Source organism: Antechinus flavipes, chromosome 2 (assembly GCF_016432865.1).
Source record: "Antechinus flavipes isolate AdamAnt ecotype Samford, QLD, Australia chromosome 2, AdamAnt_v2, whole genome shotgun sequence".
NCBI classification, from domain to species: Eukaryota; Metazoa; Chordata; class Mammalia; order Dasyuromorphia; family Dasyuridae; genus Antechinus; species Antechinus flavipes.
The window spans coordinates 637,559,915-637,572,951 of NC_067399.1; the positions used below are offsets into that span (position 1 = coordinate 637,559,915).

The 13,037-nt window shown below is 37.2% G+C and overlaps 1 protein-coding gene across 1 annotated transcript in view; it reads left to right on the plus strand.

The window, feature by feature from the left end:
- The window catches only part of MICU1 (mitochondrial calcium uptake 1), a 234,430-nt gene that overhangs the window by 122,634 nt on the left and 98,759 nt on the right, over nucleotides 1–13,037 (plus strand). The window contains exon 7 of the mRNA XM_051982176.1: nucleotides 5,484–5,566. Coding sequence (XP_051838136.1) covers nucleotides 5,484–5,566 — 83 coding nt within the window. The remainder of the gene's footprint in view (nucleotides 1–5,483; nucleotides 5,567–13,037) is intronic.

A 13,037-nucleotide genomic window follows, 5' to 3' on the forward strand; every position in this document is an offset into this window, starting at 1 on the left:
TTCCTCAAAACATCCATTCTTCAGCTTTCCTCCCCTTATTCTGGTTTTTTTTTTTTTTTTTTTTTTTTTTGCCCTTTTCCTCTCAGCAGATTATCTCACTTCCCACTTAACTGAGAAGACAGCCATCAGGCCCAGCTCTCCCCATTTCTGAGCTCTTCTCCCTTCTTGGTGAAGTCTATTCCCCATGCTTGCCTTCCCTGCTTGCATCTTTTTGACCTCCTTGTTCCTTCCCTCCATATATACAAACAACCTTATGTATTTGGTGTGTATCTTATATTTACTTCTCCATGATTGCATATTCCCCCAATAGAAAAGAAGCCCTTTGAGGGCAGGACCTGTCTTGCTTTTGATTTTATGTAGCCAGCACCTTGCAGAGGGTCTAACACATAATGGGTCCTTAGTAATTTGATTTTTTTTAGAATTTTAAATCTGGAAGGCCCAAAGATATATTATGACTTGCCTACGCTCATACAACTAATAGTAGGGTTAAGACTGGAGCCCAAGTATCTTGATTCCTAGTGGGGAATTGAACCATGTTACTTTTTTTTCCTTTTAGTTCCAACTTATAAAATAAGTAATCTACAACCATTATCTTCATTTTTCTCATTTTCCTAAATTCCCATAATCTGTTTATCTTCTCCCCTTTTATTTGCCAGGTCCCATTGCTTTTCCCCCCCACAACCATTGCACTTGACAGCATTTATCTTTTTTTATTAAAACTTTTTATTTTCAAAACATATGCAGATTCTGTCAATACAAAGTTATTATTAAATAAAATAAAATTTAAATTTAAAAATAAAAAAAAAACATATGCATAGATAATTTTCAACATTCACCCTTTCAAAACCTTGTGTTCCAAGTTTTTTCCTTCCTTTCTCCACCATCTTTCCCCTAGATGACAAGTAAGCCAATATATGTTAAACATGTGCAATTCTTCTATACATATTTTCACAATTATGCTGCACAAGAAAAATCGGATCAAAAAGGGAAAAAAATGAGAAAGAAAACAAAATGCAAGCAAACAATAAAAAGAGTAAACATGCTATGTTGTAATCTACACTCAGTCCCCACAGTCCTCTCTCTGGGTGCATATGGCTTTCTTCATCAGAAGACCACTGGAGCTGGCCTGAATCATCTCATCGTTGAAGAGAGCCACGTCCATCAGAATTGATGATTATATAGTCTTGTGTACAATGATTTCCTGGTTCTGCTCATTTCACTCAATATCAGTTCATGTAAATCTCCAGGTCTTTCTGAAATCATCCTGCTGATCGTTTCTTATAGAACAATAGTATTCCATTACATTCATATACCACAATTTATTCAGCCATTCTCCAGCTGATGGGCATCCATTCAGTTTCCAGTTCCTTGTCACTACAAAAAGACATTTTTACACATACAGGTCCTTTTCCCTCCTTTAAGATCTTTTTGGGATATAAGCCCAGTGGAAACACTGCTGGATCAAAGGGTATGCACAGTTTGATAACTTTTTGAGTATACTTCCAAATTGCTCTCCAGAATGGTTGAATCAGTTCACAACTCCACCAACAATGTATTAATGTCCTAGTTTTCCCCACATCCTTTCTAACATTCATCATTATCTTTTCCTGATATCTTAGCCAATCTGAGAGGTATGTAGTGGTATCTCAGAGTTGTCTTAATTTATAGCATTTTTCTTTGACAACTTCACCCTTCTTGAAATTCTTTCTTCTTTTGGCTTTTATATTTATCAAATATTGTAATACAATTTAGAATTTAATAACTGAATAGAAGAAGAGGGCCATACAGAATGGTAAAGGGCTTTGAGGAGGAGAAGAGAGACCAGAGGAAATTTGGCAAGTCACAGAGAAGAGGTAAAAGTGGATTCCATTTGTATTCCAAACATCTATTGCAATCTCCTCTTAGTTGGTCTTCCCATCCCTTCACTCTCCCCTTTCCAGTCCATCCTCCACAAAGGGACAGAAATGTTTCCCCAAAACAGGACTGACCTTGTTACTCCCCTGCTTAAGATACTCTTGAAGATTATCCAGACTCCTTTGGCATTTAAAGCCCAGTCTGCCTTTCTAGGCATATCACAAATCACTCTCCATCATGCATCTTTCATTGTGACCTGACTGGCCTTCTTGCTATTTCTTACACATAGCATATCATCTCCCACCACCATGCCTTTGCATAGCCCTCTTGCAATGTACCAAGTGCTCACTTCCTTCCTAGAATGCTCAGCTGAAAGAGCATGACCTAAATAAGAGTTTTTCTGATCCTCCCACTCTGAAGGCCTCATCTCTTCACAATATTACTTTGCATTTTCTTTGTATTTTCTTCATATTTTATGTGTTACATATATGTTTTCCCTTCTATAGAATGTAAGTTTCTTGAGGAAAGGCTTATGTTACTTTTGTTTTTATACCTAGTGTACATAATAGATGCTTAATAAGTTCTTGTTTAATATACTTTAACATATTTAACATCTATGGGACTACCTGCCATCTAGGCAAGGGGGTGGGGAAGAAGGAGGGGAAAAGTTGAAACAGACAGAAGTTTTTGCAAGATTCATTGTTGAAAAATTACCCATGCATATGTTTTGTATAGAAAAAAGCTTTAATTTTTAAAAATGTAAATAAATAAATACTTTTTTAAAGTGCTTATTTATTGATCTTTGTAAGAGAAAACTGAGGGAAGAAGAACAGTTTAATTAGCTTTGTAAATCATAGGGATTTTTCTTGAGGGAGGGGAAAGTTGGAATTAAATACTTTGCCCAGGGTCACATAACTAGTAAGTGTCTAAGGCTGGACTTGAACTTCCCAACTCCAGATCCCCACTGTGCCATCTAGCTGCCCCATAAATCATAGATTCTTAACAATAATAATGTTTGTTTGGGTTTTGTTTTTTTTTTAAATGTTCAGGACTTCCTTCTCTAACCTCCTCAACACAAAATAATTTCTCTTTTCTAAATTGTTGCAGCAGATACTATTTATACAGTTTGTTTAGCAATTCACTTCCATGCTTATTAAGCACCCACAATGCATAAGGCCTTGGTCTAGGCCCTAGAGATAAAAAGATGAAAAATCACACAGTCCTTATCTTTAAGAAATTCATAGGCTGCTGTGCACAAAATGTAAGAAGCTGTGATCCCTCCATTTGCGCTGTAGAATCTGGCACGTCAGCAAATAGGTTCTATAAATATTTATTGATTTGATTCACCTTATATTTTAAGTTAGAAGGATATACCAACTGGAATGTGCTTTCATTATGGTCAGTCATCTCATACACAGTAAACTCATTTATACTACTAACCATTTAAAATAATATACCAAAAAACACCTACAAATCTTATTTCTTTCAAGATGCAATACAAATACCACCTTCTTTACAAAATCTTTCCTGCCTCCAAATACTGGTGTCCCTTCTCTTAAGCTATCTTCCATTTAAGTGCCTCGTATTTATTTTATACAAACTTATAGTTTTATATTTACATTTGTTTTAATATATATTTGTACAAACATTGTCTCCTTTAATAGACTGTATAGGGCTTATATTCCTTAGGAAGAAGGCTTTTTTTTTTTTTTTTTTTTTTTGGTCTTTATATCACTGGAGCCTACAATATAGTAGGTATACGATAAATACCTCTTGATGGATTGATTATTTCCTTACTTACATCCTCAAGGAGTCTCTGTTTAGTGATCCAGAGGAGAGAGGGAAGAGAGACAGGGCAAGCCTCAGCTAATAGACTACCTGGAAATGTGATCTGAGCCAAGGAAATACTGGCCTTATGGAATCCTTAAGATTCTCGAAATAAGCAGAAGCAGAGGAACTTGTATATGTTCAATAGCAATAAGAGCCCCCTACACACACACACACACACACACACACACACACACCCTACAATACAGATCATATTCATGACTGTTTACAAATAAAAGCTTTAGAGTTCTTAAAATTTGTAGAAAACTGAAATTTTAACTAGAATAATATTTCTCTGAGAGTCTTGTTTAATTTTATGAAACATTAAGTTACATCATAGTTCAAAAGACAACATAAATGTTTCAGAAGAACAAAGAAAATGATGATTCCAGATATTTATTAGAAACATCAGACAGCAAAGAATTCTAGTTTTCAGGAAATCTCTTGCATGACAAATAGAATAAATTCTCATTTTTGGTCACATAGTGGAGTGGGTATAAGAAAGCTGACTATCTTTTTTTCCTATCTTTGAAAGTTAGATATGATGAGAGCAAGCACTAAATGGGAAAACATTTGGAAAACTCTGAAAGATTTAAGTATTCACTAAGTGGAGATGAAATGCCTTAAGATTGTCAACTATCATGTTTCATTTTGATTTTAAACTTTAGGGGCAACTAGGTGGTGCAGTGGGTAGAGCACCAGCCCTGAAGTCAGGAGGTGCTGATTTCAAATGTGGCCTCAGACACAAGGCTTCTTAGCTGTGTGACCCTGGGCAAGTCACTTAACTCTAATTGCCAGGGGGGAGGAAAGAGGGAGGGGGGAAAGGGGAGGAAAGAGGAAGAAGAAAGGGGAGGGGAGGAGGGGGAAGGGAAGGAGAGAAGGAGAGGGAGGAAGGGAGAGAGAGAGAAAAGAGATTTTAAACTTTTCCCTGAGTAATTCTCACATTTAGCCAGCATTATAAAGACAGAGGTCCTTTGGAGAGAAATTTATTCCCCATAGTCATGTTAATGTTGGTTAACATTAATCCTTCCTGTCTCGCCCCAAAGTGAATTTAGTCTAAGGTGATAGCTTAGCAACATGCCAAATAGGATCTCTGACCATCTAAACAAGCCTAAGATGAACAAAGTACAAACATGACTGCATTGTCTGCTGCTGTATAAAGCCAAGGCTTTGATTTTTAGCATTTTTCTTTCTGGTGATGTGTCCCAGGTATAATAATCTCAGGTCCAGTTCAATACAATCTTTAGGAAACCAAGAAATAGCCTAAGCATCATTAAACTAATGAGAACTTCATGAATACTAAAACATATGTGATTTATAATTAACAAAGAGTTCCTCCCAAGCAGCCCTGTCATGTTATTCAGGAATCATCATATTTATCCCCATTTTATGGATGTGAAAACTGAGACTCAGAGAAACTGAGTGATTTGTCTGTAATCAATACAGTAAATAACTATCCATATCCAGATTTGAGCTCCCAGGTCTCCTGACACCAAGTTCATTACTTTTTCTATTGTACTACATTACCTAAAATTATATTGGGGGCTGAAGATATTAGGAAAGAAAATGAGAAACCAGATTTTCCGAATAACATTTTTGCTTAGCTAAAGTAAAAATTCAGTTCACGTTGTTAAATGAATTATTGGTGAAAGGCAGCTCTATTGATGTAAGGTAATGTAGTGCTCTGGAACCTTGATAAATATCCATTCAGTTTCTTAAGTCTGTTCTTGCTGCTTCATCTTTTGAAGTAAGTCAGTTGATTCATTAGGCAGTGCTTTCTAACTGTATTTCTTTCCCTACAGCTCCTCAACGGAATTTTGAAATTGCCTTCAAGATGTTTGATTTAAATGGAGATGGAGAAGTAGACATGGAGGAGTTTGAACAGGCAAGTCGTTCTGAAGAATCTTGTTACTGAAGTAGTTATTCCATTCCAGCACTTTCATCAGTCAATCAGTTCATAAACATTATTAAGCACCTACGTTGTGGCAGGCACTTGTGCTAGACATTGGAGATGTGGTTGCAAAAAATACAACATTCTCTACTCTCCAAGAATTTTTGTTCCAAAGGCATACATTTATATTTAGGTCCAGGATACATTTATATCAGCTATAAATAGGCACAGAATAAATATAAGGTAGTTATGGAAAGAAGTACTAGGCACATGGGAGGATTGGAAAGGGTTAGTATAGGAAGTGGTTCTTAAACTGCATCTTCCAAAAAGGAAACGAATTCATGGAAGCAGAGGGGAGGCAGAGATTCATTCCAGGTGCAAAGGCATGGAGGTAGAAGATGAAGTATTATGCATGAGGACCAGAGAGAAGGTCATTTTGGCTGAACCACAGACTGAAGGAAGGAGAATAATGTCTAATAAAACTGGAAAGATGGGATGGAGCCAGGTTATTAAACTTTAAAAGCTAAACAAAAAGGTTTATAATTTATTCTGAAAGGATTTGGAGTAGGCTGAGTAGGAAGTCACATGGCTGCCTCTCTACTTAAGAAAGATCATTTTGACACCATTGGAAAGAGAATGGACTGGAGTGGAGATGAGGCAGGGATTCCCATTAGGAAAATGCAATAATAGTTCGGGTCATAGATCCAGAGGGTCTGGACTAAGGCTGGGTCTGTGGGAGTGCAGGAGAGGGGAAATAGAAGCAGAGATTGGCAAAAGATTGAAGTGATGGAGAAGTTGCACACCCAGGAGCCTGGAAGAATGGTGATGGCTGCATCAGAAGCTGCCTTATTTGGAAGAAGGGTAACTTTGAGCTCTGGCCTAGATAAATTGAGTGGGAGATGTCTCCAGGACACCCAGTCTGAATTGTTAACTAGCCAGTCTCATTCTGGCTCCCCTCAGATGTGTTTTGACCATGTATCGCATATGGAAACAGCTCTAGTTCCTAAAGAGCCAGCTAGATGCTGTCACATACAATTTTTCCTGCTTTTCCTGATTTTTTTCACTCTGCCATGGGAGACAGTGAGGTGAGCATATTGCAGCTGACAAGTGTATGCTAGGCCCATATTTCTAGCATTTCCCCTCCATTCTCACTCCCCCTTTCTTACACCCAGGCTCACCAAAAAAGTTCACATTTACTGTCATCTTCATTTCTTAATACTTCCCCTTTCTCTTCTCTTATGTGAACTCCTCTGCTTCAAGCTGTGAAATTAAATTATTTTCTTAAAGGATTTCTGTAGGGGAAGGAAAATCTGACACTTTTCCTTTAACTGTTGTGGGTTCCCTCCTGTGGCAGATTTATATATAATGCTTCCTCAGAAATCCAGTAGAGATGATTATATTTTCACAGTTTGGTCCTGGAGACCCAGGAGTACAGCCGCTATAACCTCAAGCAGTCAGGAGCAATTTCATATAGCCTTGGGAGCCGTGGCTGCTTTCCAGAGGCTCTTGTCTCTGTCAAGAAAGATTTCAAAGCAGGGAAATAGTAGGGGGAGCATTATGCAGAAGGAAGCATTTTTCTATTCTTCCCAAAATACTTTGGGGTAAAAGAGACAAGTTTTAAGTGACCCAAGGTCCCACAGTTAGGACGTGTTAAGTGTCTGAAGCCAGATTTGAACTCAGGTCTTCCTGACTTCAGGGCTGGTGCTCTATTTGCTGCGCCACCAAGCTGCTCCTTAGCTTTATCTTTAAAGCAGAAAAAAATATGTAGCACAGAGACAAGGATTTTAAACCACCCAAACAGGTTTTGTGAGACTTGTAGATCTCTAGCCCTTAGCTATTATCTACCTTCACTCTGCCTTCAGTTCCATTCCACAATTCAGTCGGCCAATAAACATTTTAAAATGTTTATTTTTTAATAAACTTTAAAAAGTGCCTACTATGTGCTAGACACTGTGCTAAGTGGTGGGGATATAAAAAATGGCAAAAGAGAGTCCCTGCTTTCAAAGAGCTCTCAGTCTAGTGGGGGAAGACAATAAGCTGAAAGGTTGGGAAGGTACCTCATACAGGACATGATGAAGTCTAGAGGAATGCAGCTGGGTGGGAAATTAAAAGATTTCTGCCTCATTCACCTTCCTTAAAAGAATGACCTGGGACCGGGGGAGAGGGGAAGGGGGAAGGGGGGAAAAGGACTCTCCACTCTCCATCCTCTACCCTTTCCAGTCAAAGGAACTTGGAGTACTGAAAGAGGCACGAGTTTCAGGATTGGTGTGATCTTTCAGGATGATGAAATTTGAAGTCAAGAAGAGTGGGGGAAGGTTTGAGGGAGAACTGTGAAATGATGAGATGGAGAAGTGCCTACTGTGTGCTAGGTACTCTGCTGTAAATACCAAAAAAAAAAAAAAAAATCAATGACTAATTCTTGCTCTTAGAGTGCTTCCATTTTACTTAAAGAAGTTTCTTTATAGGCCCATCCCAAGGGCATCAAATTCTTGAAGCTTAATTCTTTGATCACTGCATCCCATTCCATTCCTGACTTTGTCTTATGTCTTTCACAATTACTTTGGGAAACGTGCTATAGAGATTGACTTACGGCATTGCCCTAGAAATAGAGAAATTCCGTCTCTCCAGCAGAGTAGACTCTTCCCATTGGGGATCATTTTATCATTTTATTCTCTTGGAACGAAGAGTATTCTGAATGTCTGTAAGGAATTCTTCAGCCCATCAACAACTTAGAGCCATTCATTTAATTAAAAATCTCCAGAGGAACTCAAAGTTTAAAAACAAATATAAAAACTGTTTTACATGTAAATGGGGGAAATAAATATTTTTTAAAAAAATATCCAGAAATCTCCAGAGGAAAGAACAAAGATAAGTCCATTGAAAAATCAGCCTGTCTTCCCCAGTGCAGATGCACTCCTTATGGCTTTCTTAACTGGACTGGGTTGCTGTTTCTTGTTCAGCTAATTCATATGAAAAAAAATAACTTCCAAAGATTAGAACCATAAAGGAAAAATACGTAATTGTCAAATGATAAGATTCCTCCAGAGTCATAACACTGATTAAAGAGGAGGTCATTGTACTTTCACTGAAAGATAAAGTAATTAGCACTTTGAATGTCAGGGCAGTAGCAGACAAAAGAGCTGAATTTAGAGAAGGCTCGCAGGAATTTTGAAATATTTGTCTTTGACAATCCTAATTGGAAACGATATAATGACACAGATTTTATACTTTTTTACCTTTTGTAGCATGATGTTTTGTTCTTCTAAATTATTTCCAAAGTTGCAAATAATACTTTCCACAAAGTAACTACAGAAGTGTAAAGTGTGCTTTTGAAGCTAGCAGTGCCCTCAGCAGTGACTTTGTATATGAAACCATTATTATTGATCATTCATCAAAGTGACTGACTGTTTTCCAAACATATGCCACTCAGTGAAGAAAAATATCAGTTCATGGAAGACAGCACATTGTTTATTGATTCACCATTTGTTAAGTATTTATTAAGCATTAGTGACATACAATGAACTAAGCTTGGTTCTGAAAGAAATCCAAAGATAAGTATGATATCGTCCCTGCCTTCCAAAAGTTTGTTCCCGAGTGGGGGCAATAAGGTGTATACGCAGGTGGAGATACACTTTAGTAGTTCCAAAAATCTGTTATTTCCTTTCATAAGTTACTAGGGCCAAAAGACTTCTTGCCTTAAAACCAGGCTTGTCATCACTGAACTTCCCAGAGTTTGGCCCTTTGTCAGCAGTACCTTGGTGGGCCTCTGCATGAATCCTTTCCAGCTTAGTAGAGTATTCCAGAGCTTATATTCTGCTGGTTAAGCAGAATTCTCTTTGCAGGTAGGTGCCAAGGAGTCTGATGAAGGCCATCTGTAGCTGGGAAAATCTGGAAAGGCTTTATGGGGGAGGAGGAAGAGACAAGAGACAGAGAAGAACTACTTTCTGGCACGTTAATATTAACAGAGGTGTTGAGGTCCCTCATCTCATCTCATCTTTTAAGCATAGGGAGGGTGTAAACAGGCAAAGGTGTTAAGGGAAGCTGTGAGGATGTGCTGAACAGCATTTTGTCCACCTGCAGGAGGGGGAAGTAACGTGAAAGAAAGTTAAGTTGCAATCAGATAATGGAGTCCAATCTCCTAGGCTGAGGAGATTGGACTGGACTTTGGACTTGTTGAGCAGTATCAGATTGCCCTTCAGGATGAGGTGGCCCAGTCTGAAAGAGAGGTTCACATCAGGGAGGTGAATGCCTCCGTTATGGGAAAAATCAGGGGCTGTGTCTAAAAGGGTCCCTTTGGGAGCCGACTGTGATGATCAAGGCAAGGGGAGCCGTGCTTAAAACCAGCATGGTTTAGGGTGAAGAGGCAGAGAGGTCAAAAACCTCCACTGCACTGAATTCTCCTGTTGGGCTTGGGCAGTACCAAGAGAATATGTGGTAGACCTAGAGACAGGGAGAGAGAGAGGCCAAAAGGGAGCCTCAGAAATCTCTCAAATTACCAACCCCTCAGTGGCTCATGGACCAGGGGGCCTCACCTTATCCTTAGCTGGATTTTTTGGTTTCAGGACTCATATACTATTGCTTCAGCTTTTTGCTAATGTTGAAACTCAAGTGAAGTCCCATCACTATAAAAGGGAATACCAATTTCAGAGAAATACCCTTTTAATACCCTATTGAAAACTCTAAATAAGATTAATTTTTTTACATCAAAAAGGTTTGGAATAACACATGTAAAAACTTGTAGAAAGAAAAGCAGTGTGTAACTATATAAAATGTTTTGTGTTTGAAGGTCTCTTATATCGGGCTATTATTTGTCCCTTTTTTTACTTTGTACCCATAGAATATAAATTCGCACACTAGTTTGAAAGTGCAGTTAGTTTTCAAATATTAAACTCCTTTCAAAGGTATTGTAGTGGGATAGAGGGGAGGAAATGGCAGTTATTATTGGCAAGAAATTGTGGTGTAAAAAAAAAACCCCAAAATATCTAAACAAAGAGTTTTGCTTTAGATTTTTAGGAATTTCAAGAGATCTTAACATTTTTGTTTGATTTCCCAGTTAAATAATCTGTTTTCTTTTCTGATATAGTTTTATTTTTCCTTAGTATATGATGATTCCTTTTAGGAATCATCTGTATGAATGAGGAATAGCATACATTTGTCATTAGACACCTGCAAAGTTAATATGGTCTAAAGCAAAGTCACAGCTAATATTAATCTTTTATCCTTTTTTCCCTAAATCTCTTTGATCACACACAGAGAGCCAAAAGATATTAATCATCTACTTTATGATTTACTGACTAGAATAAATCTGATTAATTACCCATGCATGTTTTGTAAATAAAAAACTATAATAAAACAAAAGAATAAATCTGATTTTTGTCAGTGACAGGGAGCCATTTTCCCAACTCAGTTTTTAAGCTGATCATGAAACAATAAATTCATATGAAAATAAAGAAAACTTCATGTCAAATTGTCATTGTTAAGACATCTATGGTCTTATCAAACTAAAAAGTACCAATTGTGTAAAAGAGAAAAAGAAACTGACTTTTGTTCCAAAGATGCTATCTTCTATCCTTGGGGATATTTGACCATTAAGAGAGGTGCAAGCTTTTTAAGCTGAGACTAGACAAGAGAAAGAACCAAGTGATCCAATTCTGTTTCATCTTTTTTGTGAAAACAATTAAAATGATGAAGCTATCACACTTTAAAGGATCATCTAAATACTCTTCAAGGTTGAGAATTATTATTAGCTTATTTGTAATTGACATATTTATATAGTACTTTATGGGGCAGCCATATGACCCAGGAAATAGAGCACCAGGTCTGGAGTCAGAGAGATGTGAGTTCAAATATTGCCTCAGTCACTTACAATCTATGTGACTCTGGGCAAATCAATTCACCTTTGTTCACCTGAGTTCCTCATCTGTAAAATGGGTGTACCCTGGAGAAGGAAATGACAGACCATTCCTGTATCTCTGCCAAAGAAACTTCATGGGCTTTCTATAAGGTCAGGCAGAATCAGACATGACTAAGCAACAACATAGTGCTTTATAGATTATAAAATATTTTATATGTATTAAATCATTTGGCCCTGACAATAGTCCTTTCAGGTAGGTACAACAGATATTATTATCCCTATTTTATATATGAGGAAATTGAGGTACAGAGGGGTTAAGCATTTTGCACCTGTAGTGATTTGACAGATTTGGGATTTGAAACCAGATCCTCTGCTTCAAATCCAGGATTCTTTCTGCCATATCACTGTTGTTGAAAGATAAAGATGCTGCAAAAAGGTTTCCCAAGTCTTGAGTCCAGACTCTAAGGAAATGAAGTCAAAAATAATCTAATTTGAGGTTCTTTATAACCATAAATAATTTTCTTTTACAGGGTAAAGGTCATGTTCTTTAAAGGTCACAAAACTTAAATAATTACCAATTAATAGTTTTTATGGATAGATTTTAATCCTTGACTGCCTTCCCCCACTACCTATTATTATCTTCTCTGCCAGTCCCTTTTGTCATCACTTGTAAGCTTAAGTAATGACAACTAATTTATGCAGTCTAAATAAACCCTATGAGATGAATAAATCTTTCATTTAAAAAAATATATGTAATTTTCTTTATCCACATAAATTTTTTTATTATTTAAGTCACTGAATTGTATAATTGAAAAGATATATATTTGTAAAAAATAATAATGTTAGATTTGAATTAAAGTTCTTTATATGCCTGAAGTACAGTTTGGTGTTATTTAGCATAGTGTGATAGAAGGAACACCAGCTGTAGATGGAGATATGGATCCAGGCCCTCATTCTTGTGGTTTACTATCTTTGAGACTTTGGGGAAATTATTTGTCTTTCTGAGTCTTGGTCCCTCATTTGAAAAATGAAGACAATGGGATTTAGAGCAGGAAGGGATCTTAAAATTTTAATTCTCTAATCCAATCTAGTCATTTTACAAATAAAAATACTTATACTATCTATATCAGAGATTTTGTGAGGATCAAATAAGATCACATATATAGCTCTTTGTAAACCTTAAAGTGTATTCGAATGTTATAAGTAATTTTGATCTCTTTTTGCCCTGGGACCTACTGTTGGCTAATCAATGAAAGCCAGAGTCTTTTGGGTTTAAGACCTGAAAAGTAAGAGAAGATTGACTAGAAGGTTCAATAATTACTTTCCAGAGGAAGTAAGGGTTGAACAGAGTCTTCTGTGAACTGAAGGATTCAGAGAAGCAGAAGGGAGGAGGGAGGGACTTCCAGGCATGGGGCTGACCCATGTGAAGGCATGGAATTGGAGGATGGAATACTGGCTTGGAAGAACAGCTGGGAGGCCAATTTGGGTAGAATGCAATGTGCATAAAAGGAAGTCATATGAAATAAATATGGAAAGATTAAGTCGCAGCCAGATTGTGGAGGGCTTTAAATGCTGAGAATTTAAATCAAATGAAATAATATTTATAAAGCA